We start from the raw sequence: 25,333 nt of genomic DNA on the forward strand, positions 1-25,333 counted from the left end.
TCCCACTAGCGGGGGCCATGCAGGTTGATAAAACCGGCCTCACGTTCCAGGGTGTTCAGATTTCAAGCACTCTTCCCATCCTGAAACTGGCCGTCTTGTTTTGCAGGACCGAATGGGACACCAGGGCACCGTATCAGAAGGTCTGTGCTGGGAGGTTTATTAGGTGGCTGGCTGGGATGAAAAACTTCATCACGGATGATTCCTTCTAAGCAGGGGGTCCTCAGGGAGACATGTATGGCCATGCTACAAGGAGCCGAGAAGCTTCCAGAGAGGCTGCACTAAGGAGATTTTGACTCAACACGCTCTTACTTTCAGCTGCAAATTAGCAAGCTCTGCAGCAGCTTCAGTTGCAAACATCTTCCAGGCCACTTTGGTTAAAAACTCCAAAGATTCCCTCTTTTTTTTTTTTTTTTTTTCGGTACTCGGGTCTCTCACTGTTGTGGCCTCTCCCGTTGCGGAGCACAGGCTCCGGACGCGCAGGCTCAGCGGCCATGGCTCACGGGCCCCGCTGCTCCGCGGCATGTGGGATCTTCCCGGACCGGGGCACGAACCCGTGTCCCCTGCATCGGCAGGCGGACTCTCAACCACTGCGCCACCAGGGAAGCCCCACACTACTGTTTTGAACCAAAAGTAATGTTTGGGATTTTTTTTCACTTTCTTTATGTATATTTCACATTATTCAAATTATATACATCTGTTGTGTGAGCTAATAATAGACCCCCTAGGATACTTCCATCTTTAGAAACCATTGTGCAGAAAACACTAAATCGTGTAACCCATCAACATGATATGGTAAAGATTTTATACAGTTAGTAATTATAAATTATTTGATTATTCACATGACTTCTGCTTTATAAAGATTAATTGAGAGAGAATTTGTCAGTTGTGCCAGACTTGGTTTTGTTGCTGTCCTGATTATAGATTCTGAGATACAGTTTCCTCGTGTACAGACGCCCTTTGGAAGACAGAATAAAAGCGGATTTCTAAGTTAATTAATAGTGTTTGCGACAGGGATTCGATTTTGTTCTATTTCCATGGAAAATGTGTTATTCTGACTCCTTACAAATGAGGAGGATTTGATAGCCATATAGGAAAAGGGTTTTTAATTTTGTATCTTCTTTTACATCTCTGTTAATCTGCTTTATCTTATCTCTCTTGTATCTATCTCAGTTTTTTATTTTGGGGAGGGGGTGGGGTGCTCCCTGGTTAGTTAATAAAAGTGTCAACCTAGAGAAATTGAAAATGGAAGCATTCAGCCCTAAAAAAAAAGGACTGGGTTCCCAAGTGACATCTTCTTGGCCACAGGGCTAATAATTAGATTTAAGCTTATTCTACAGATTAGAGGCCATATATACTGGCAGAACCTTCAGAACTGGATTATTCAGTCACCCTGCAGTATGATGAATTGGACTCGAGGGGTCTTTTAAGTCCCTTCTGACTATGAAATCTGTGAAACCCTCTGCTTCCTTGATAGCGAGGCATAGTGGACTTGTAATAGATCCGTTCTTGGGTTGCTCTGTCTACCAGAAAAATTTATCCTCAAAGCCAAACAGACCTAACAGGCTAGCTTTAAATAGAGATTGGGATTCCATATTACACTGCACAAGTCCGTTTTTCCTTAGACCTTTTTATTAACTTTGCTTACACTCTTTAAACCCCAGAAAAGTGTAATAGCCCATATCCTAGTGACCTGTGTCAGGGGAGGTAGAAAACAAGAGGGATGCATCCTGAACTGATCTGGGGCATTTTTGAGACCTACCAAAGGATAAGAAACCTGTTTGCTTATTTATTCATTTCGCATCACTAATTCTAGAACAGGTTTCCACATTGAAATAGAACTCAAGTTTACAAAACGAGTGTTGTTTTTAAAACTTTGCCAATCACTTTATACACATCTCTATTAGCATGGTCCTTTAAAATGTAGAATTAATGAAGAAGATTTAGGAAAGGTCAAGTATGTTTCTGAATCTTATTCTTCTTAGTAGACTATAGAGAAACTGAGGAATTTTAAAAGAAAAATGATTTATTCCTTTTAAGTTTGACCAACCAGTCAGTTCTGCCCCAAATCCTGTTCTTTGATGCTGACTTTTTAACAAATATAGCTGACATGCAATATTATGTTAGTTTCAGGTGTGCTAGGTAGTGATTGGACATCTACGTACATTACAAGATGGTCCCAAAGATAAGTCTAGTAACCATCTGTCGCCATATAAAGTTACCACAATATTATTGACTATATTTCTCATGCTGTATATTGCATCCCCATGGCTTATTTATTGTATAACTGGAAGCTTGTACCTCTTAAGCTCTTATCAAAACAAGTGGAAAGCACTTCAGTTTGGAGTAGGAAACTATTGAAATCTGGAATTGTTCTGTTGGAATGATGGAATCCTTATGTGAAAATACTTTTGAGAAACTGTTTCAGAAGCGCCAGGAATGTATTAATTTTCTTTGGTTTCTGGTCTCATCTGCTCGTACCCCTTCCCCTTGGTATTGCCTGGGCAAGAGTAAGCTCATATGATAGTGCCTTACTGTCTTCAGTACTGTTTAAATGACATATTCCAACCCAGGCCATCTTCGGAACCATAATAAGGGAAAAACACTTTTTTTCAAAGCAAAGTTTCATTTTAGAATTTTGGAGCAATTTAGGAAACTTAGTCCCGGTCTTTCTGATTTTGAGGCCAAAGTTTGCACCTTAAGTTGTGTTCTCGATAGTAAGAGATGACAAAAAACAAAAAAACCCTAGAACTAAAAAAGTGATTTGGCAAGATCACAGGATACAACATCAACATGCGAACGTCAGTTGTATTTCTGTATAGTAGTGATGAGCAGGTGGGAGCCAAAGTTAAAAATACCGAACTGGGGCTTCCCTGGTGGGGCAGTGGTTGAGAGTCCGCCTGCCGATGCAGGGGACACGGGTTCGTGCCCCGGTCCGGGAGGATCCCACAGGCCGCGGAGCGGCTGGGCCCGTGAGCCATGGCCGCTGAGCCTGCACGTCCGGAGCCTGTGCTCCACAACGGGAGAGGCCACAGCAGTGAGAGGCCCGCGTCCCGCAAAAAAAAAAAAAAAAAAAAAAAAAAAAACAGAACTATTTACAATGGCTCAAAAAAATGAAATACTTAAGTGTAAACCTAACAAAACCCATATAGGACTCATGTGCTGAAAACTCTAGAACTCTGATGAAAGAAATCAGAGAAGGTCTAAATCAATGGAGAGACATACCATGTTAAAGAACTGGGAGACTCAATCCAGGAAAGATGTCAATTCCTCCCCCATTGCTAAACGGATTTAGTGCAATGCCTCTCCAAATCCCAGAAAGATCTTTTGTAGATACAGATTCTGTTTTGATGCATTTCTTTTTTACAAGAACATCTGGAACTTCTATGTGACTTGAAAACAATAAATTGACCAGGGAAATGGTTTTCCTGTGATACCTATAGGGACTTTCAGTGCTTTCAATCACGTTTACTGTAAAAATTCAGTGCCTGCCTTCTGTGAGCCAGGCCCCATGCTGAGTGCCTTCTGTTCTCTGTGCCCCGTCATCTCACAGCCACCCTGTGGGGAAGGTGCTGTTAGGATCCTCACTTTACAGACAGGAAAATGGAAGTACCTAGAGAGAATTTATTTGCCCCAGGCCACAAAGCTAGAGGATACAGAAGCAAGATTCAAACGTAGACCCACTTGGGTCCAAAATCTGCTCTGCACTCAGTGTTCCTGTCCCTGTAGGGGTCTCAGGCCAAGTGCCCTCTTAGATAACCCTGCTTTTTGAGAATCTCTGTACTCCTTACATCACTTTACTGCCTAGTTCCCTGCCAGGCTCTGTCATGAGGATCCCCAGTCTACACTCCGGTTCCAGCTAGAGAGCTGCACCCAAGGACTGTTCCAAATTACCGGCTAGAAGGGAACATTTGATACGTTTCAGAATAACTTTTTTTCTTGAAATTTTTATTTAAAAGAGACTCTCCCATCTGGCAGAGAAGGATGACTCTAGAAGTATTGTTGCTTGACTTGCAAGTGGGAGAAATGGATTTTGAAATGACACATCACTTTTCTTAGGTGTCAGGGGAAGTAGGTCACTTTAGAGTGTTTATCATAATATTTGAGAAAAGCTGGCATTGAAAAATGAGAAGTTGAATATTGAGTAGTTCTCTGACCAAAGACTAGAAATGGACTGCTGAAATATTTTCTGAGATAGACCATAGCTTTTTTATATAGTTTCTTTTTTCCAGTGTCTCCCTAAGGTAAGTTTTATTTTAATGGTCAATTGTAGCTTGATAAAGGGAGCAATTTAGTCTTTATGGTATATACATTGGCTTCATTTATTGCAATGTCTTTCTAGATATAAACACAGGAAAGCTCTAACCTCCTTGAGTTCTAGAAACAGCGATTGGAGTGATCTAGAGGCCCTTAGTAAGTAAAATAGTATAATAGATGAACATGAATGTTTAAAAGCCTCCATCTACCTTTAAGGCTGTTAAACAAAAGAGAAAAGTCCAATCCCCTCTCTGTAGCAATCAGTAAAGAATAAACAATGTCGCAGAAGTGTTGGATCCCCTCTAAGCTAATGGAGGAGAAATTACACAAATACATTTGACTGGAGACTTCGGCATCGCATCCAAAGTGGTTTCTGGCAACATCTCCCAGTTAGGAGCCCATGGCTTCCTTTTGCACACAGACCAGGTCCTGACTGCAGAATTTCATAAGTCCGTTACTAAACTGTAGTTGCCGGCTAAATGTTTTCTGAAGAATTTGGGGTGACGTGATCGCAAACACAGGCTGACACATTACACGCCAGTATAACTGCTGTTAGCATGTTTACTACAGGGACCATCCAGCCCTCGGTAACAGGAGAGGCTGCCTCAGCCCTGGTCATCACCCCTCAGCCCCATAAATGGTTCCTGGCAGTGATTCCCTCCATCAGGCTGTAAACTCATGGGCAGTTTCAGAGTCTGTGCGCTGCTTAAAGAACTCCGCACGTTCTATATAGAGAAACAGGCTGCATAAGAAGTATGAGAATTTCAAGGCCATAAAGGATATAAGAGATCATCCGTGTTGCAGATGCGGGGCGACTAGAACAGAGCGGAAGGAAAGGTCCACCACGTTCCGAGCACAGTCGGGTCCTGCTGTCTGTCCATCCACCCCACCTCACTCATGCCTTCCTCCTCTTTACTCTCTGTTTCTTGGGAGATTTAATCCACTTCACGCTCTTAATATATTCCATTTAATTCTTCGCTCAGTGATCAATACCTTACATACAGTCTATCTTCAAACCTTCCTTCTGTCTGCATGCTTTCTCTGTCCCCGTGTTCCTGTCTTCTTGCTTTGAACACAGTAAATTAAATATCAACAGTGAGAAAAAGTTTCAAAGAATCACAGGACTTATTGTTCATCTGCCACCCCTCATCCACTGCAGGAATCCCCTCTAAAGTTTCTTGGGCTGATGGCAAGGCTTCGTCTGCACAGGCCCATTCTGGGATGAAAAGCTCACTCTTTACAAAGGAGTTAATACCAGTTTGGGACAGTTTTAATTGTTTAAAAATTCTCTTAGGGCTTCCCTGGTGGCGCAGTGGTTGAGAGTCTGCCTGCCGATGCAGGGGACGCGGTTTCGTGCCCCGGTCTGGGAAGATCCCACATGCCGTGGAGCGGCTGGGCCCGTGAGCCATGGCCACTGAGCCTGCACGTCCAGAGCCTGTGCTCCGCAACGGGAGAGGCCACAACAGTAAGAGGCCCGCGTACCGCAAAAAAAAAAAAAAAAAAATTCCTTAAATCGATCTACAAATTGCCTCTACAGTCTGTGACATTCTGATGGCATTGTCTCTAGCTCATTACAAAGGACAGTGGCTAACGTGTATTACCCCCAACACACCAGGAAGGGCTCCTGCTGTCATCCTCGTGGTGCAGGTGAGGAACCCGAAGGTTACAGAGACCCGAGGTCACATGGGAGTAAAGAGTGGAGCTGGGAGTGCAGAGCTCGTATTCTGACCCCCGACCCTGGAGGATGGGGCCCGCCAGCCCCTTCTCTGCCAGGACGCTGTCCTCCAGGGTCACACCTGCTCTCTAGGCCCCTTTCTCCTTGCTGTTTTCTTACCCCTCTAGGTCCTCTGTCTTGTGTTTCCCAGATGCCTTTCCCCATCTCCCCATCGGAATGGTTATGGGTTACTGTCCGCTCATTTCCACTCGGGTGCTCCCCGGCCCTTGTCCCCTGGAATCTCCCCGCCCTGACACTGCACTGTGCAGGCTGCAGCTGGCACACTGTGAATGTTGTGATGGCCACACTGCTTCCGTCTCAGGCACATCGGCCTCTCCTGGCCCATGGTAGGCACTGAGTGGTCTTTGTTGACGGATTGCGTTCCCTTCCTTGGCTATTATATACTCTACGACTTAGTTGTTTTTCCCTGGGGTCTCTGATTCCCCGTGGTTAAACCTTAAATGTGCAAAAGCAGTACATTCTTCCTCTCTCTGCTCGGAGATAGAATTATAATCCATCCGATGATTTGCTTTTGGCAGGAGGAGACGCAAATGGGGACTTGCTGCTTCCCAGCACTGTTCCGTGTTGCTCCTGTGACAGCTCAGCATCTGTACTAGGAGGTAACTGCTGGTTCACCGGGTCTGTGTCCCCGCAGCAGCATCACTGCCCGTCTTCGCGTCCGTCGGCCCCGGCAGGTGCTCTTTGCCCCGAGCCCAGCTCAGGCTCCGAGGAGGGTCCGTACAGGTACTGCCCTCACCCCCAGGAGTGCTGGCCCCTGCCACTGCTCTAGCACTGTCATCGTCTCCAGAGGTCTCCTCCGATGTCCCGGGCCAGGTGTGAAAAGTCCCGGAGAGCCTCCTGACGCCTGTAAGCCAGAACTTACCCCTGTGCGAAGGTCTCTGCTTCTCACTTTTATTTCGCTGTTTTCAGTGCCTCCGTATGAAATCTCTCTCCTGCAACCTGTGCGATGGTTTTTCTCTTTCCACTGTACCGCTCCTGTCAACATACAGATGTGCTGTCGTTTCTACCGTCTTAAAGAAAAACCCCCTCTGTTCATCCTGCTGACACCTCCAGCCCTCACCTCCTCTCGAAGCTCCTGGGACACACCAGCAGCCCTTGTCCCCCACTCTTGAAATCAGCAGTAGTTTCCACCTCACTGAACCCGGGTTCTCCCCTTCTTTTTAGCGCCTGGGCTTACCATGCTGCATATTGCATTTATTTCTGCCATAGTTGTGAGCCCCATCCATATTGTGTTCACTGCCTGGCATGAGTAGATGCTCGGTAAACATTATTTTCTGAAGGCACAGATACATAACTGGTGCTTTGCGCGTTCTAGATCTTCTGTCTGTATAAACATGCCCCCTTGGGGGTCTGTCCCTTGAGGGTGGGAGGATCACAGGAAGTGGTCTTTGTCGTATTGGGTGGGTCTCCGTGGCCTGGAGGATTCAGGCCCAATCCTCCAGGCAAGTGCAGGGAAGTCTGATTTTTATCGAATCAGGTGATGACTAGATTGTTATTTTTCTGCTGTTCAGAAGATATTCTCATTTCCTTAGCAAGGTGTTAGAATAATTCTTTCCTCCCACAGAGGGAGCAGTGAAATTTGGAGAGCTCCTTAGAGAATCTTACCGAGGGGCTCTTATTGTCACTGCCGCAACTTGGATTTAGTGGGCCGATTCTTTATATTTTAGGAATGCCGTCTCCCCACAGAGTTTCCAGAGCATCTTCCTGCCTCTTAACTCCTGCTCACTGCTTTCTCCTCTGGCACAGCAAGTACTGCGAACTCCAGCTTCTCTGGTAGTGGGCACACAGATTCTGCCACCACAGCAGGAAAGGGGCTTTGTTCTGGAAGCAGCCTAAGGCCTGGCAGCCTCCAGTTAGGCGTGGGGAGGAGGCACCAGCTAATGTGCTTTCCTCCCTCCCTTCCAGGCTCCCATCCATATCCAGCCCCTCTCACCCCTGGCAGCCCGGGACGCTTCCAGGCCTGTTGAGGGCTATACCTGGGACGTTTCCATGACTGTTCAGGGTTGTACCTGGGACGTTTCCATGACTGTTAAGGGCTGTTCCTGGGACGTTTCCATGACTGTTGAGGGCTGTACCTGGGACGTTTCCATGACTGTTGAGGGCTGTACCTGGGACGCTTCCAGGCCTGTTGAGGGCTGTACCTGGGACGTTTCCATGCCTGTTGAGGGCTGTACATGGGACGTTTCCATGCCTGTTGAAGGCTGTACCTGGGACGTTTCCATGACTGTTGAGGGCTGTACCTGGGACGTTTCCATGACTTTTGAGCGCTGTACCAGGGCACAGGTTTAGAAAACAGAAGGACCTGGGGTTGCTTCTTCAACTGACCAGCTTCAGGCTACTCACTTAAACCTTCCGAGCTTCAGTTTCCCCATCTGCTAAGTAGGACAGGTGATACTTGTTGATTCTAAGGTGTCCATCCCATCTGGCCGGAGGTGTTGCAGAAGGAAGAGTCCCCATAAGTGGTTGCCGCTGCGTTTCTCTCCTGAGCCGTTAAGTGATGCGCCCAGAATCAAAAGCTTCAGATACCAGGAAGCTGTAAACATCAACAACTACCTCTCGCCCCAAGCAAAATAATCCTTTCTTCTTAAAAAATAATAGAAAATTTCATTTCTCACTAAACAAATTTAAACAATGATAGAGACTGAGGAAAAAGAAAACTATTTCTAAAAGCCAACTCCCTTTTTTCACTTTGGATGAGTCATTTTTTTTTTTTTAGTAAACAGGAATGACAAACAGTTAATCAAGATAGAGGCAGATAGTTTCATTTTAAAAGACAAGCGTGAAGGGATAGGTTAAAAAGCGTTCTGTGTTGGAATGAAGATGGAAGCAGAGTTTTCAGATCTCACGGAAGGTCTGCTTTGTCCATCCAGCAGTGTCTGTAGCTTTTAAAGTGTTTATCAAGATTATTTTAATATAGTTTTTTTTATTATCATCATCCTTAGAGAGACTCTTCAGTGAGCTGGCTTTGTTTGTTTGTTTGTTTTGGCAGCAGGAGTAGGAAGGTGGGGAAGTAAGCAAAGCCTTAGCTTTTTATTCTTTTGCATTGGGGCAAGCACACATCCTGTGCTGGACACATGTTAGACAAGGGTCCCTACGAGAGATTCTGAGCTCTGCTGTCCCGCAGGGTCCGGTGCTACGCTGGACTGACCAGGTGTCCGTGGCTGGGGAAAGGCAGTGCCGGGCAGGAGGGATGGGACGCAGAACGAGAGGTCAGAAAAGACTTTGCAGTGCATCTGGGGACACTTGGAAGGCTCTGGTCCAGGCCAGGCAAAGGAGGGCTGGGGGATGCCAGGGCTGGGAGCAGAATAAGGAGGTGCCGGCATCGGAGAGCGTGCCCGGGAGGAGGGGGCCCTGGGGGCAGGGGAGGACGGACAGGCGGGGAGGGCCTGTGGCCGCAGAGCACAGCAGTTTGGCCACCTGCCCGCTGCGTTCGCTCCGGCCAGCTTGGAGCAGAGATGGAACGGGCCTGGGCAGGGTGCAGGGACCGTATCAGCCGCTCCCGAGCTCCTTGTCGCTTGGACCCCAGAATGACGTTTCCAGCGTAGACTGTGGTGAAGCCTTACCTCATGCCGTTCTAGGCTTGAAAATGGTTTATGTGAGACGTGTTAAGTGCTAAAGATTAAAATATGTGCTGCAAAAATAGGTGTCTACAGACTTGCCTGTCTTACTTTGAATTGTCCCAGAATTCAGTCTGAATTCTTAAAAGTGAAAAAATACTGTTTGTCTTTTCTGAGTACACTTGAGGCAAAGAACTCGTTGTGTTAACAACTGCTGAACTTCTCCAGCACTAGGATTAATTCCAGAGATGGAAAATAATTCTAGGTGCTGCTCGGCAAATAACATCAACAGTATTCTTTTTTTTTAAAGCAGAACCTACTGGTTCTGCTTTAAAATTCTACCTTGTATTGATTTCCCTTTGGACCGTATTTGTGTTCTAAGCACAGTTCAGGGCTAATGTGTCCGTCAAGCTGTGAATAAACAGTTCCTGTGCATTTGTGTGCCGGTGCCCCAAGCTCTCCAATCAAAAGGAGGCACTTGGAGTGTTGTTTCAAATTTATAAGCAGTGCATCCTGAGGTTCGCTTCCTGGGTTTTTTATCTGAGGGCATCATTGAGCTATTATAATATAAAATAATGTGCTAGGTAGTCTACTGAGGCTTTTGCGTTTTACATTTTAGTTCAGCTGGGTGCCCATTTTAGTGCGTGCCTACTGTGTACACGGCGGGGGGCTTCAGTAGGAATGGCAGTAAAAAGTGAGCTCTCCCTACTCTCCAAGTGCTCCGTGTTGTAGGCAGAATGAAACACAGTCTCTGTTGCTTGTTGTTCTTTTTAATCTCTCATGATTTTCATCAGAGCTCAGCTAACTTTGATGGATCTGCAGTCACTGGTGTCAAGAAAGAAAAGTAAATTAATGGAACTGAGTTGATAAACATTTCACCTTCTCTGCTTGTGCATTTAAGCTATAAGCAAGTAACATGATTATTTGATGTAAGAAAAAGTTTAAGCGATTTCTTGTCCTCCTCTTCCTGCTAGGGGAAGCCGGTACTCAGCAGTGAATGGCCAAGAGAGTAGATCTTAGAGCTTCGGGACTAAACTACAAGTAGTGTGGCTTCCTAATGTAAATGCACTTACATTATTTAAATGTAAACCATTTAGAACTACATCACACCCATCTTTTTAAGAGCTGGAATGAGGGTGTGACATGGAGAGGTGGACCAAGGGGTAGGTATGCAGATCAGGTGTGGAGCCCTCAGCCACCTGGCAGCCAAGTATCTTAGACAACTTTGTTGGTGTCTTTGGACATGACTTTCCTCATCTGTAAAGTGGGGATAATAACACTTGCTTTAGAGATGTTGGTGGGATTGAATCGTAAAACCTTTAAACTGCATTAGTACAGTTCTCTGTGCATTTAGTACATCATATGTGCTTAACAGGAAATGGCCATTATGAACAGGTTAATTTTTTTTTTTTTTTTGCGGTACACGGGCCTCTCACTGTTGTGGCCTCTCCCGTTGCGGGGCACAGGCTCCGGACGCGCAGGCTCAGCGGCCATGGCTCATGGGCCCAGCCGCTCCGCGGCATGTGGGATCTTCCCAGACCAGGGCACGAACCCACGTCCCCTGCATCGGCAGGCAGACTCTCAACCACTGCGCCACCAGAGAAGCCCATGTCACCGTTTTAACACATATTTATTTCAGAGTATTTACACACATATGTATTTACACATGTATTCACACACATATTTAATACATACTTATTTCACTAGAAATTGAAAATATTTTCACAAATAAAGGTTCTGTCTATATTGCCACCCTGCTACGGCTGCCATAGAGTATGTGCAAGTTTACACAGCCAAAGAAAAATGCAAATTGCGGGTGCCTACAACCCATGTCAGTGAGACAACCAGATGCCGGGTCCCCAGATCCACGCAGCCCCAGATTCTGTTTGGGGTGCCACTTGCAAGTATTTACCCTCTTGCTGGTAAGGGGGATCAGAACCCTCGTAAGGGAGTAATTGTGAGGATGGATGAGATGGGGCGTGTGAGCCCTGCACGGTGTCTCCATGAGCTGCTACTAAAGTTCACAATCCTCGAGTTTGCTGAGATGTCATTGCTGCTGCTAGAAGATACTCCTGGTCACCCTAACTGGGGAGCCAGCTAACTCTTAGCCTCACGTTAACTAGCAGTTCTCCCGAAGCCTGGGACCTGAAGGGGCTAGCCTGTGCAAAGGGCCGGGGCGCTCACTGAGAGTTTGGCTGTGCCTCGCATGTTCTCACAGCCGAACACAGAGCCGAGTGAAGCCCCCTCCAGGAGAGGCCAAAGAGGCCGTAAATGGGATCACTTTATGTTTGTTTGGACAAGGCAAGCAGTCCTATTGGAACTCTGTCATTAGGAATTCTAGTCACCCTGCTCTTCATTACTTGTCGTTATTTCCATCAAGCAAGCCATTGTATTTCCAAACGATTTTTGGTGCTGGCTTCTGAGATCTCGGGTGCAGGGCAGGGCTCCCCGACATCGACACAAGCTGGTGGCCCTGTTATAGCAAAACTTTCTCTGCCTTTGGCCACGGAAGACTGTTGAACCAGAAATGTGATTTTTTTTTTTCTGATTCTCGATTTCATTTTACCTGTAATTGTCTTAAATAAGAGTAGGGCATTTTAAAAGAAACCCATGACATTTCTTTTTAGAATGGACTTACTTACAAATGAAAATGAAGCCTGTGAACGAGTTTTCTAAATGACCTTGGAGAATGACATCCAAGTCAAGACTCCATCCCAGATTGCGATTTGACCGGCTCTTTTTCTCCTATCAACCTTAGGTTTGATTTCATTTTTAATAATGGCTTTATTATTTTCTCTAGGCTGTTTCACTCGCACAACTGTTTGCTTTGAAATTTGAAACCACATATTTTTGTTGTAGCTCAAATAAAAACGGGGTCACACGAGTGACCTTGTAGATAGAAACTGCCTGGTCGACCCACTTTGACAGAAATAGCACACACGCTCTCACCTGAGACCAGTGGAATCATTTTAAGACAAAAGATCATTCAGTGACCGTAAAGCTTGAAACCTGATGATGGGGGATGAAATGTAACAACAGCTCACGTCGCCGGACCAGACGCGATGCTACACACCGGCCCTTCAACGCGCTCCCTCGCGGAATTCTCACGGCAGCCCCAGCACACGGAGGCGTCATTACGGTGAGCGTACCGTCAGGAGGAAACTGAGGCACACCGAGCTCGGGGAACGTGCCCAGGGTCGCAGAGCTGTGAGTGGCCGGGCTCCGGAGTAAACGCGTTTGACCTTGAACCCTGGACCTGGCTCTGGACTGAGGGGCTCCGCGTCAGCAGGCGAACAGACAGAAACCCCGAAGGATGCCACCTGGACTGGTTCTACTGTCTGGCCTGGATTCATTAGGGGATGAACAGGAAGCAAGTGACCTCTTTTCTCAGGCCCTAAGAACGCACCCTGAATTCTCTCGACACGACCCGTAGCCTCTTCAGGTTCATCTTAAATAATTCAAAGTCCCCGGGTCAGTTTCATGCATGAACGACTGAAAACCTCCAGCCTCTCACCCTGCTTCAGCTGGGCTGCCCGCTCTCCCAGCTCAGGCCTGTGTTGGCTTCAAAACCCCGGTGGAGGAGGGGGCTGAATAAACCTTGTGGGTCTCCCAGCTCCTTTCCGGCTCTGTATTAGGCATCGCTTCTAACCTGGGGGCAGGTCCATGGGGGTCTGTGGACGTGTGGGGGGACGATGACAGGGGTCCTCTTCTCAGCCCTGACACCTGTCATCCCCTGGGCATGGGGGAGTCCAGAGCTCGTTCTCTTTGGGAGCTTTCGAGTTCCCTGGGGGCAGCCACACATCTCCCACTGCTGGGGGTACTCACGGCCTCCCCCTCAGTGCAGGGCTCTTGGCTTTCTAGAGGTGGGTGCCTCTTTGGGCTCAGTTCCTTTTAAGATAACCCTAGACCACCTCTCCCCAAGTTCACGTGTGGCCTAGGAAACCCTTGTACTCGTGGAAACGCAGCTTCCTCTGGCCCATGTCCTGGGTGGAGGGTCCAGCACAGACTCTTTCTTTAGACCTCTCAGACTCCAGCTACAGCCAGCCTCCGTCAGCTCCAGGAGACCTGGGTCAGGCTCTCTGGAGGTGGGAAGGGTTCCTGAATCCAGCCCTCTGTCTGGGGTGCGGGTCGCCGCACGCCAAGGTCCAAACCACAGCTCTGAGCAAAGAGCTGAGTCAGCCCTGATACCAGCTCCTTGGGTGGCATTGTCTCCCACGCCTTCTCTACTCCCTGACATCACGGCAACGTGCTGCGGGTAACGAGTTGTACCCACTCCGTGCTTCCCTGCAGATTTGCTCAGTTCACAGTGCCACCTGGAGGCTGCTGCCGTAATACAGTACACGACTGTCAGGAATTTCCTCGCATTTATCAAAACGCCTGTGCAAGTGTGTGCTGCTCACCCGTGTGTCCGGCACACCCTAGGAGAGCCCTAGGAGGGCATCACTCCTTGGTCCGTATCCACGAAGGCCTAGAAGGTAAAGTTGGCCTCTCGGCATCTCTTCGCTGTTCCAACGTCTATTTCTCTCCTCCGGCTGCATAGAATGGATGTGTCAAAAGAAACAAGGCTTAAAGGACCTGCTGAAAAGTGGACAGATGGGGTTTCCCTGGTGGCGCAGTGGTTGAGAGTCCACCTGCCGATACAGGGGACACGGGTTCTTGTCCCGGTCCAGGAGGATCCCACATGCCGCGGAGTGGCTGGGCCCGTGAGCCATGGCCGCTGAGCTTGCATGTCCGGAGCCTGTGCTCCGCAACGGGAGAGGCCACAACAGTGAGAGGCCCGCATACCGCAAAAAAAAAAAAAAAAAAAAAAAAAAAGTGGACAGATGGTGGAACATTTTCCAACAGGTGGAAAATGAAATCCCAGGGCAAGGATTTTTCTATTATGTAACATTTGAAGACCTACTCTAGCCAACTGAAAGAGTAAGCTAAAAAATGACTAGGATACCAGAATCAAAAGTTTAAATGTTGTTAGGACAAGTCCATGGTTTCCAAGAATATACAAAGTGAGAGTGTTGTTGGCAATGGGATTATTTCATTTCCAGCTTGGAGCTGATTGCTGATGGCAACACTGAGGTCAGAAAAGAGAAGATCCAGCCGTCAGGATTATAGATGTTGAGGGATTTCACCAGCCAATAAGCGAGGAGGCACGTCATTCAGTAAATGAAACAAACAACAGGTCCTGTAAGGGCGGTGGTTTTGACTTAACGCTTCCAGATGTGTGGGCCTCTCATTTCTTAGTTTCCGTTCAATTTATCGTGTGCAAATTTAGTCCTTTTTGGATACATGCTTTTGGTACTCCCCCGTTTACCTTTGCACTTTTGTTCTTCTCCTTTTGCACTCATAATTTATAAGTTATTTTCACAGCATAAAGGGAGTTAATAAAGTGAATGGCGTTAGGAAGGGAAGGAAAAGGGAAAATGGTTAAAAACATGGCGTATTAATTAAAATGGATAAGTTAACGTCTTCCAAATGCAGTGCCGTTACTTCCTTTAACCTACAGAACTAAGCGTTTAATTGAGGAACACACCTTGCTTCTAAATATACTTTTCACGATGGCCACAACATTGTTAGCTATTTGCGATGCGTATTAAGGAGAGGACGAGTTTCCTTCTGAAACCCTGCTGGTTACAGTCGTCTCGGGCAGAGGGAGGGCAGATGTGTGAACGTGCACAGCTGGTTCGGGGGGCCGCCGTCGTTCTGTTTGGCTCAAGCCTGGGCTGCAGAGGAGGAAGCGAGGGAAGATGAGACTAGAGTGTGTGCTTCTTGCCCACACACCACGTGTCAGCAGTCAAGCAGGAAGCCCGGAATCCCTCCACAACCAGACCGACACCAAGTTCGGCCCAGTGCAGGTCTTAAGCATCTCTTGAAATTGTCCACACTTCTCTCCACCCCCAGAGACCCCCTCCTCATTAGGGTGACGTGAGTGAGAAGTGCCTCTGTGCCCTTATTTAACTTTCTCAAGTGCCCTGAATAGGTAGGTGGTATCATTATCCCCATTTTAGAGATGGGAAACCTGAGGCCCAGGGTGGAGAAGTGACCTGCCCAAGGCTACTCAGCCCTTACGGCGCAGAGCCAGGATTCGGACCCACGGGCCGTGCCCGGGGGGCCTCCGCTCAGAGCCCACTGCCTCTCCCTCCCCTGGGCAGCTCTCCAGCCTCTCTGCAGCTGCTTCTTCTTCCCCTCTCGTCCTGGTCCCTCCCCACAGCCAGGGGAGCTCTTACAACTCCAGACCTGGCCCTGCACTGATGCATGATCACCCTCTAGGGCTCCCCCATTGCTCTGCATGAAATCCAAAGTCCACCTGCTCCACCCTCACCCCAGTAGGTCTGTCCCCGTCCCCCCGCCACCAGCACGGCTGTCAGGTGTGTTTCCGGTTTCCTGAATGAACCACGAACTCAGTGGAGGGCTTCCCTGAGGATGGAGGCCCCGCGTCCGTGCCTTTACTCGGGTTCTTCCCTCCCGCTCTGCCATCTGACTCCCGAGAAGTGGTTGGTGGGGAAGTGCACTGTGACAGTCCTGCACACTGATCAACATTATTTAATTAATATTCACTGTGTGTGTTTTGAATATTTTTTTCTAAATTGCCATGACTTTCCTGTTTCTTTACATCTTACACGTAATTGCTCAGTCACTAGGTACTAATCGATGGATTCAACCCAGCCCACAACTCAGTAAGCTGAATTAGATTCAGCACTCTTCGATTTTGAGTGCTTTTCTCTTACATTTGTAAAGAATTCAAAAGCTAATGGTGTCATCTGAGACTTCATTCTTACTTCAATTATAAGGAGGTTTCTCTGCTCTTAAATGGGAAAAACCAAGAATACAGTTATGAAGGTGGACCCAGTCAAGTTGGAATCTTATGGCTAAAGTCAGTAAGCACAGATGCTGTTCCCCCAAAAATCAGAAAGCAACATAGGACAGGTTTGCCCAGATTGTAAATGTTTTGTGATCTGAAACTAGAAGAATTGGTTCTTCCAGAGCTCTTACTAACCTCAAAGGTAAATTGCTTCTTTTGCTTTTTGCCTCCAAGAGTGTTTGAGCGGGGCTTCCCTGGTGGCGCAGTGGTTGAGAATCCACCTGCCAATGCAGGGCACACGGGTTCAAGCCCTGGTCTGGGAAGATCTCACATGCCGTGGAGCAACTAAGCCTGTGTGCCACAACTACTGAGCCTGCGCTCAAGAGCCCGCAAGCCACAACTACTGAGCCTGGGAGCCACAACTACTGAAGCCCACGTGCCTAGAGCCCGTGCTCCACAACAAGAGAAGCCACCGCAATGAGAGCCGCAACGAAGAGTAGCCCCCACTCGCCGCAACTAGAGAAAAGCCCGTGAGCAGCAACGAAGGCCCAACGCAGCCAAAAAAAGAATGTTTGAGCAGAAAACATTTTCAAGCTCACCGAATTCAACACATTCACTTTCATAGATGAGATCTAGACACCGAGATTTTAGGTGACTCAGAGTGGAATTAGTCAGACTCCCTCTTTAAAGCAGTATTTCACCTTTTTTCTGCCATAACACATGAGAAATGACCAGTTTTCACATATTTGAGAAACATCTACAGGTGAATCTGAGATTATGTTCATTCCCAGGGTGCTTGCTGTAGCTGCAGGACTGTCTTCCTGCCTGGAATGTAAAGATCAATTAGGCGTTAATTGTCTGTTTCTCTTTACCAGAAGCACATGGCCCACGGTGTTTTCTATGATTGAATCTTAAAATCAAGAGACACCACACAGAAATCTGGGTTTGCTGTGTCAACTGTGAAAGCCATTCCCCGCGGCAGCCCCGTAGCTGGAGGCCCCTTCACGCAGGCCACAGTCACCGTGATCCAACTGACCTCGGAGGCACCGAGGCTCACGTTGCCTGGGTTACAGGAAATTGGCTTTAAGCCTCTTTCACATAAACTGTGTGTACGGTGGCTCACTTTCTATCCCTCACTGCCCCCAGGGTTGTCAATGCTCTGAGACCAGCGTGCTGGGTCTCCCCAGTGTCGCCCATCAGCCCAGGTCCTGGTCTCTACCTAACTGCCCCCATGAGCAGCTGGCAGATTTGAAGTTAGACGGATCCAGGCCACTTTGGTTTTGGAAGTTTCAGTTCTCTGGGATTGCTGTTTCCATGTCCCCAAAGCCCCAGACTTTTACTCATGTAAGAGACAAGAAAGCCTGGCTCACGTTCTCCGTGCCAGCTTCTAGCACCGACTCTGATGCCCGCTGGAACAAGAGTGAGATTCTTCCCATTTCCTCTTGCCACTCAAAGGCTGGACCAGCTCCCCGGGCATCACCTGGGGTCTGGTGAGAAATGCAGAGTCCGGGGTGTCCAGCAGATCCCCGGATGCACAGGCACATTCAAGTTTGAGAGGCATCCCTAGAGCCAGCAGGAGTCACCGTGTCTTTGCCCCGGTGTCCTCTGCCCCTGGCTGGCTCTGGGCCCCATCCGCCCTCCCCACGCAGATAACATGACCCCTCTGGCCCTGGTCCTCCATCGGGAAGGAGCTGCTGGGGGAGCTCTGCCCACGATGACCCCCGCCCGGGCTGCTGTTGAGTTCACGTTGCCCTGACTCGGAGGGCCACTCTGTCCCTCAGTTCTGCCACATTTTTCTCTCCAATCCATTTTAGGCTTTCATGAAATTTTTAAATGGATATTCAGTGGGGTAGGATGTAGGCAAAATGGTCTGTGAATGGAAGCTTCCCTCAGGCTTGTGTTCTCTCTCCTTAGCCCTCCATCAGGGATCAAGCAGGGCCGGATAATTACTTCTGTGGATGAAACCTCACGTGGCTGAGGTCGCATTTTTCTGAAACAAGATGAAGAGGCATAGAAGCCCCTTCAGGCCTGCTCCCACCAATGCCCGGGCCTGTCCTGATGTCAGGGGCCTGGGCAAGGCTGCCATCAGCAGAGGACCATGTGCCTGGTGCTCCCTGAACACAGGCCATGGTTATCATATTTGTGACATCACGATGTAGCTCCAGGTTTCCAGATGTCTTGAATGTACCTGGTCTGCATCACACCAAAGTCTACGCTCCAAAACTCTGGGTGGGTCTGTACAGCTCCGTCCCAGCCAACACTGTTTGAACATCAAAACGTAAAAGAGCAGAAGTTAAGGATTATGTCACAAAGAGAAGGAGCAGCCTTTGCCACCTTCATTATTTTTGAAGTAGTGCGTTGGCTAAAACAGGTAGAAAACATCAACTGTACCGTATTATTATCCTGTAGCACCCAACCAGTTCCTACAGCTTTTTCCGTGGCTTTCCAGCCTTCTAATAAGACGCTTTCCTTCCCACCTCCGGGAGTTTAAATTAGAACGTTTCTTCTGTGACCACGGTCATTTCTAAACATCATCAGTGTGTTGACAGTTATTAGGGAAATTGGGAATGACAAAGGAAAGACAGACGGAAGAGGGGTAGAAACAAAGGAAATGGAGTGTAAATTAGTTACAAATGATTACGGTTTTTCTGGGCTTCCCCGGTGGCGCAGTGGTTGGGGGTCTGCCTGCCGATGCAGGGGACACGGGTTCGTGCCCCGGTCCGGGAAGATCCCACATGCCGCGGAGCGGCTGGCTCCGTGAGCCATGGCTGCTGAGCCTGTGTGTCCGGAGCCTGTGTTCTGCAACGGGAGAGGCCACAACAGTGAGAGGCCCGCGTACCACAAAAAAAAAATAATAAAATAAAATTAGTTACAAATGATTACTGTTTTTCTAACATAAACTGTCACGCTGGTTCTGTGTCTAGTAACTGCTTCCTCAGGTGGATGGCGTGCACAGTGGGGGTGCTTGGAGGGGCCGTCCTCTGGCTCTGGCCTCTGTTCACCCATTCTCAGGCCTTCTTTTCCGTGAAGACAGAAAGCAGGGCGGAAGGAAGACGAGCTTCCCGGGAAATGCTTCCTAGAAAGTAGCCTGGGAGTCCTCAGTCCTAAGAGTGCAGAGAGATGACTTTCATTGAGTTCTGAGCGGCACCAAAGTCCCCCTGGACAGACAGCTCGGCACACTGGAAAGTCGGTCAGTAGCGGTGGCCGTTTGGGGCTTCCGGTCCGAATATGATGGAATTAGAAAAGAACACGGTCGTGCGGGCCAGCGTGCGCTTTACCGCCAGTGACCGTCACGTGATAACTACAACTCATCATGTGAAGAACCTTCTCCTAAGAACAGTGAACGCCGGAAGCATAGAAGAGTTCACAGGCCAGTATTCCCGTGGGCCCTTTTTGAAACTGGAAATAACTCACTGGTCCTTAGCCCCTCAGGGCCACGTGCTTTTAGAGGGAGAAGGACTAGTGGGAATCTCGTCCAAGCACTCATGTCACAGGTGAGGAGCGAAGGCCCCAGCGGAAGGAGGGGAGGCTCTACCTCCTGCCACCCGCTGGGCCATCTTCCCACTTGCTGGGGGTGTGCCCTGGTCCTTGGGCACAATGGTCACCGGCACAGATTTCCGTGGTGTCCTTCACTCTGCCCCTGAACCTGCTGGCACTGTCCCCTCCGCGGACACATTTTGAAAGCTGCAGAGGTAACCAGTGAAGATGTTATATGCGCTGGGGAGAAACAAGGCCTATCCTGGGGGCTCTCAGGTGCCCTAGGGGAGATCCAGCGGGGTTGCCTCGGGGCCCGGGCTCCGCTGCCTGCCCTGGCTCCAGCCCCCTCCTGGAGGACCAGGCTCGTCCTCCGGGTGAGAGGTACCCAGGGTGGTGGATGAGCAGACCCGAGGATCCGCAGAGGAATCCTCACTCCTCCTCTGGTATTTCATTCAGAATATGTTCAAAGAAGCAATCTTATTTCATCTTCGTGAGAGAAGGTGATTTTTTAAACTAAAATGAAGTATCATAATAGAACCGCACAATTAAAGGAAATCATTACGGAGGAATTGCCTTGGGGCTTCTTACATCTTGCATAGGAAAATCTTTTTATGAGAACGAATCCTTTTGCAGATTACCAAAATGGTCTCTAACGAAACAGGACGATGGGTGTACTTAGAGATTAAGAGTTTTAAAAGATGTTAAGGAAAAATATCAGCCCCCCGCCCCAAGCTTATTTTAAGACACTTCATTTTCTTCCCGTGAAAGCAGATCATTTTATAGTAATACCGCTTTATTTTGTAAATTAGTTATTTGACAAGTTAGTTGACTACATTATTCTCTTAATACTCCTAGTTACAACCAAAGATGCTGAAAAGGTCTTTCACCAGTGCTCTGGAAGGCTGATGCGTTCATCAGTGCTCTCTGCCAGCAGTGACAGGCAGAGAGGTGGTTGGACTTCAGAGGGCTGCAGAGATAAATGTTTCACTGTTAAGCTCTAAGTAGAAAGCCTCCCTCAAGGTTTATATTGGGAGTATTGATGAGTGTTTCCTTATAGTGGGCTTGGGTGGGGGCGTGAGGGAGTCAAGTTGTTCATAAAGCCGTAAATAAGCCCCATGAATGCTTACCCATTATACAACTTTTCCATAAAGTAACATATTTAGGTATGATTGACACCTCAAGATTGTGTTCTTAGTTCTCTAGGGGATCTGGGAAAATACATAGCACAAAGCAACTTGATTCTGCTCATTGTGTGAAAAATTTGTGGAGCATTTATAATCAGAGTATCTATTTATATGGTTGATCTAGAAGTATTTCTAGGCTTTTTGTTTGGTTTTTGTTTGTTTTGGTTAAAAAATAAGCTTGTGTTTAATGGGTTGAACTTCATACACATTCCATTAGCAGGTGAATGTGTTTTCAAATATATTGGTTGGCAAAAATAAGATAAAAATGTTGACTTTTAAAAAAATATTTTCGTGTCTACTGCCGTTTCTCGCCCACCTTTTCAGTTTTTGAAGAGTTGGGTGCTTGTTGAAGTGTTAGGAGAGATTGACAGAAGTCTGAAGGTTTGCTTCATTGCAAAGGAGGCATATTAGACGTCACCGATGCTGTAGCCTAAAGCAGCAAAGGGATTCTCAGGAACCCACTGGCATTTCAGGAACTGGGAACGACCCGCATTTCTGCACTCGTCTAGCGTTTCCGGGGTTTGGGTACAAGCGATGCCAGCCGGGCGTGATCGGGAGGCGGGTCTCCCCGCTGGGAAGGCGGCGGGAGGAGTTGGCGCGTGGGAACCCTCTGCCGCTCTTTCGCCGAGCGCGGGGCGCGGGCCTCGTGCGGCCGCCGGGATCGCCTCCCTCCCGGGCGGGCGGCGGGGTGCCCTGGGGCGGGGGCGCGCGGCTCCGCTGTTGCTGCAGCCGTGATGTCACTCGCCCATCCTAACCCGCGGTTGGTTGTTGTGTGTTTCAGCTCTGCCTGCAGTCGAACACAAAGACCTGGCGGAGACTCCCACATCCTTCGGGGAGGAGAAAGGAGGCGGCGAAGCAGCTGAAAGGAACTTGGGGGCTTGGGGCCTTTCCGCACCGGGCGGCCGGCGAGGCGGCGAGGAAACGAAAGCCACGGGGCGGTGAACGAGCCGGGAGATGAGGCGCTGCCGCCGCTGCTGCTGCCGCCGCCGCCGCCGCTGACACTCGGTTCCGGACCGTCCGCTGCCCTTTGTGCCGCCCGCACATGTGTCTGCCCGGCGCATCCGGAGGCGCGCAGACGAGCATCCACCACGGCCGCCGGGGAGAGAGCGCCCGCCATGCCCACGGAGAGCCTACAGACAGGTAGCATGGTGAAGCCGGTCAGCCCCGCCGGCACCTTCACGTCGGCCGTGCCCCTGCGCATCCTCAACAAGGGGCCCGACTACTTTCGCCGGCAGGCGGAGCCCAACCCCAAGCGACTCAGCGCCGTGGAGCGGCTGGAGGCCGACAAGGCCAAGTACGTCAAGAGCCAGGAGGTCATCAACGCCAAGCAGGAGCCCGTGAAGCCGGCCGTGCTGGCCAAGCCCCCCGTGTGCCCGGGCGCCAAGCGCGCGCTCGGCAGCCCCACGCTCAAGGGCTTCGGCGGCGGCGCCAAGAGCGAGGGCGGCGCGCCGCGCGAGACCCTGAAGCTCGAGATCCTCAAGAACATCCTCAACAGCTCGGAGGGCTCGAGCGCGGGCTCGGGCCACAAGCACGGCGCGCGGAACTGGCCGGCGCCGCGCGCCGACGCGGCCGAGCTGCACCGGCACTCGTTCGCCGAGTCGCTGCGCGTGCGCCCCACGCCCGGCCGCGGCAGCCCGCAGGAGGGCGGCTCGCACGTGGGCCGGCGGCCGCTCGAGCCCGCCCCCGACTCCTTCCTGCACGTGTCGCACAGCTCCTCGGACATCCGCAAGGTGACGGGCGCCAAGCCCCTGAAGGCCATCCCCTGCAGCAGCTCCGCCCCGCCGCTGCCCCCCAAGCCCAAGGTCGTCGCCCCGGCCGCGGTCAGGTCCCCCGAGGCCGAGGCGGCCGAGCCGGCCTGCGGGGTGGGCCGGAGACCCTCGCTCCAGCGGTCCAAGTCGGACCTGAGCGACAGGTACTTCCGGGTGGACGCCGACGTGGAGCGCTTCTTCAACTACTGCGGACTGGACCCCGAGGAGCTGGAAACCCTGGGCATGGAGAACTTCGCCCGCGCCAACTCCGACATCATCTCCCTCAACTTCCGCAGCGCCAGCATGATCAGCTCGGACTGTGAACAGTCTCAGGACAGTAACAGTGACCTTAGAAACGATGACAGTGCCAATGACCGGGTGCCCTATGGCATCTCCGCGATCGAGAGAAACGCTCGCATCATCAAGTGGTTGTATAGCATCAAACAAGCCAGAGAGTCGCAGAAGGTGTCCCACGTGTAAGAGGAAGCGCGCGCAGCGGAGGGAGGTGGGGTCTCTGTCCGTGCCTCGGCAGTTATGGAGGTTGTGAGGTCTCCTTGCGGTGTTGTGAGCTTCTCCACTCTCTTTGTGTTGCTTGTTGTGCAATGTCTTTCAAGTTGCATGCCCGCCAACGTGGGGACTGACCTGGCGTCCTCGGCCACCATCGCTGCAGAGCCTGGCCGATCGCTCGCCATCCGCCAAAAGTTCCAGGCCAGATTCACACTAGGGCTTCGATCTTCAGCAAAACTGTTTACAAGGAAAACGGTATATACAACGTCTTCAATATTTATGTGGTTCCTGTGTTTTTATATCCCACGCTATGGTGTCTTAATTAAAAGTTTTATCCACTGGCTTTTAAGTTGGGAGTAGCATCTTTTTGAAATTAAAAAAAAAAAAAAACAAAAAGCCAATCTGCCTACACTGGAGACCGAAACAGTGGGAAAATAAATGGGGTCTGCTTACCAGACAGATAGTGACTGACCCGAGAGAGAACCGGGCTGGGCTTTCTGAGGAAGAAAGTGGGGACCCCGCTGTTAATCATGTAGGTATTGACATCCGCTCGCCACGTACTCAAGTAAGGGTTGGGGCGACGGTGCTACGTACGTTTTGTGTCCGATTCGGTGTGTACATGTTGGTGGTTCTGTGTAATGCTGACCCCAAGGAAAGACAATCAGATACAATGAAGGTGATTAAATCCGGAGGTTGGGTGTTAGCGGGGTTTGTTGATACTGTTCCGATTTAGGTTGATTCAGAAATTTCCACTGTTAATCTTTTGACAGAATGGCCACCCTAGAGCTGATACTGAATGTCTTTTTTTTTTTTTTTTTTTAAGTTGGCTTTTTGGTCAAGAACTAATCCCATGCGGATTCTCTTACCTCCCTTTGTTGTCGTTGTTGATAAAGGGAGAGGGGAGTGGGGCTTGGGCAGGTGGGAGCTTTCTGAAGACACGAACACAAACGGAGATAGCAGCCATATCGGTATAGAGCCTCCCATTCACAAGTCAATACCTTTGGTAGCTGAACCAGATCTGAGCAGCGTGACTGTGCCCTCGCGCATATGTTAATCTGTCAGGCTGTGGACCTTTGTTACGCTCTAGGTAACTAGAAACACAACTCTAGGTAGCTTTAACAGCCTGTGGTCCCTAGAGCTGCATATCAGCTTGTTCCTTTTCCCCCATAACCTGTCCTCCAGGTGGTCTAGTTAGGTGTCCATCAGCTGCTGTAGCAGAGAGGTCCACCTACAGTGCCCAGCTTCCTTGCTCTTGTAGACACGCTCTGGAGCTCCCAGCAGCAGTGCCTTAGGCTTCATCAGCTAATAGGACACTTTCTACGGTGTAAATGCTGTAAGACTTTGTACAGACTTCAATTGTTATGAAATCTTTAAGACGGAAAAAAGGAAAAGTTACTCTAATAAATAGCGCTGGTGCAGGCACTCACGGTGGTGGTTTCTTTGTCCTTTCCTTTGCTCGCTCCATGGAACTTTCACCTTGGACCGTGAGCCAGAAGCAGATGTTTGATGGTCTTGAAGGAGCAGCATTTCATTAAGTTATTTTCGCCATGACACAATTATTCTGAACAGCCGTGTTCTTCATTGTAGTTAGAGCAGTGTGCTTTTTGCTAAAATAGTTTCATCGAGGTTCCTAAAATATGCTGCTGCTGCTTTACTTAGATCACACTTTCAGCATTTTCATCTTTTCTTAAATATCAGAATTTTTCACATCTTCCACCAAACTCTTCAGTTGTAAATATTTGTGAGTTCTGACGGTAGAGACATACTTTTGAAATTTATAGCCTTGTTCTTATTTGTACAAGTCCAGTGTCATTCACATTACATGTGTTCAGACACCGGTCCACTCATTCATTCATTCACCCATTCCTCTTTCAAAAGGGCGTTCGTTGAGTGATCCCCTTTTCAGGCCTCACCGTTGACCCGGGACTGCTGTGGTCAACAGCACAGTGTTTGCCTCAAGGAACTTAGTTTTTCACTTTTACTTTAAGAGAAGAATCATTCCTCTCAATGGACATGTCTTACCTCCTGTTATTAGGACATTGAATATTCAACAGGTATTTAATGAATCAAGTTAT

At 49.1% G+C, this 25,333-nt stretch overlaps 1 protein-coding gene across 9 annotated transcripts in view; it reads left to right on the forward strand.

The window, feature by feature from the left end:
* Window positions 1-24,656, forward strand: part of FAM110B (family with sequence similarity 110 member B) — a 131,792-nt gene extending 107,136 nt beyond the window's left edge. For 5 of the 9 annotated variants that reach the window (XM_060115862.1, XM_060115864.1, XM_060115866.1 and 2 more), the window contains one exon: window positions 21,785-24,656. In XM_060115862.1, coding sequence (XP_059971845.1) covers window positions 22,119-23,231 — 1,113 coding nt within the window. In that variant the 5' untranslated portion in view covers window positions 21,785-22,118 and the 3' untranslated portion in view covers window positions 23,232-24,656. The other 4 variants (XM_060115863.1, XM_060115868.1, XM_060115869.1 and 1 more) reach the window with 2 other exon arrangements.
* Window positions 24,657-25,333: the final 677 nt, after the last annotated feature.

This window comes from Mesoplodon densirostris, chromosome 13, assembly GCF_025265405.1.
Source record: "Mesoplodon densirostris isolate mMesDen1 chromosome 13, mMesDen1 primary haplotype, whole genome shotgun sequence".
NCBI classification, from domain to species: Eukaryota; Metazoa; Chordata; class Mammalia; order Artiodactyla; family Ziphiidae; genus Mesoplodon; species Mesoplodon densirostris.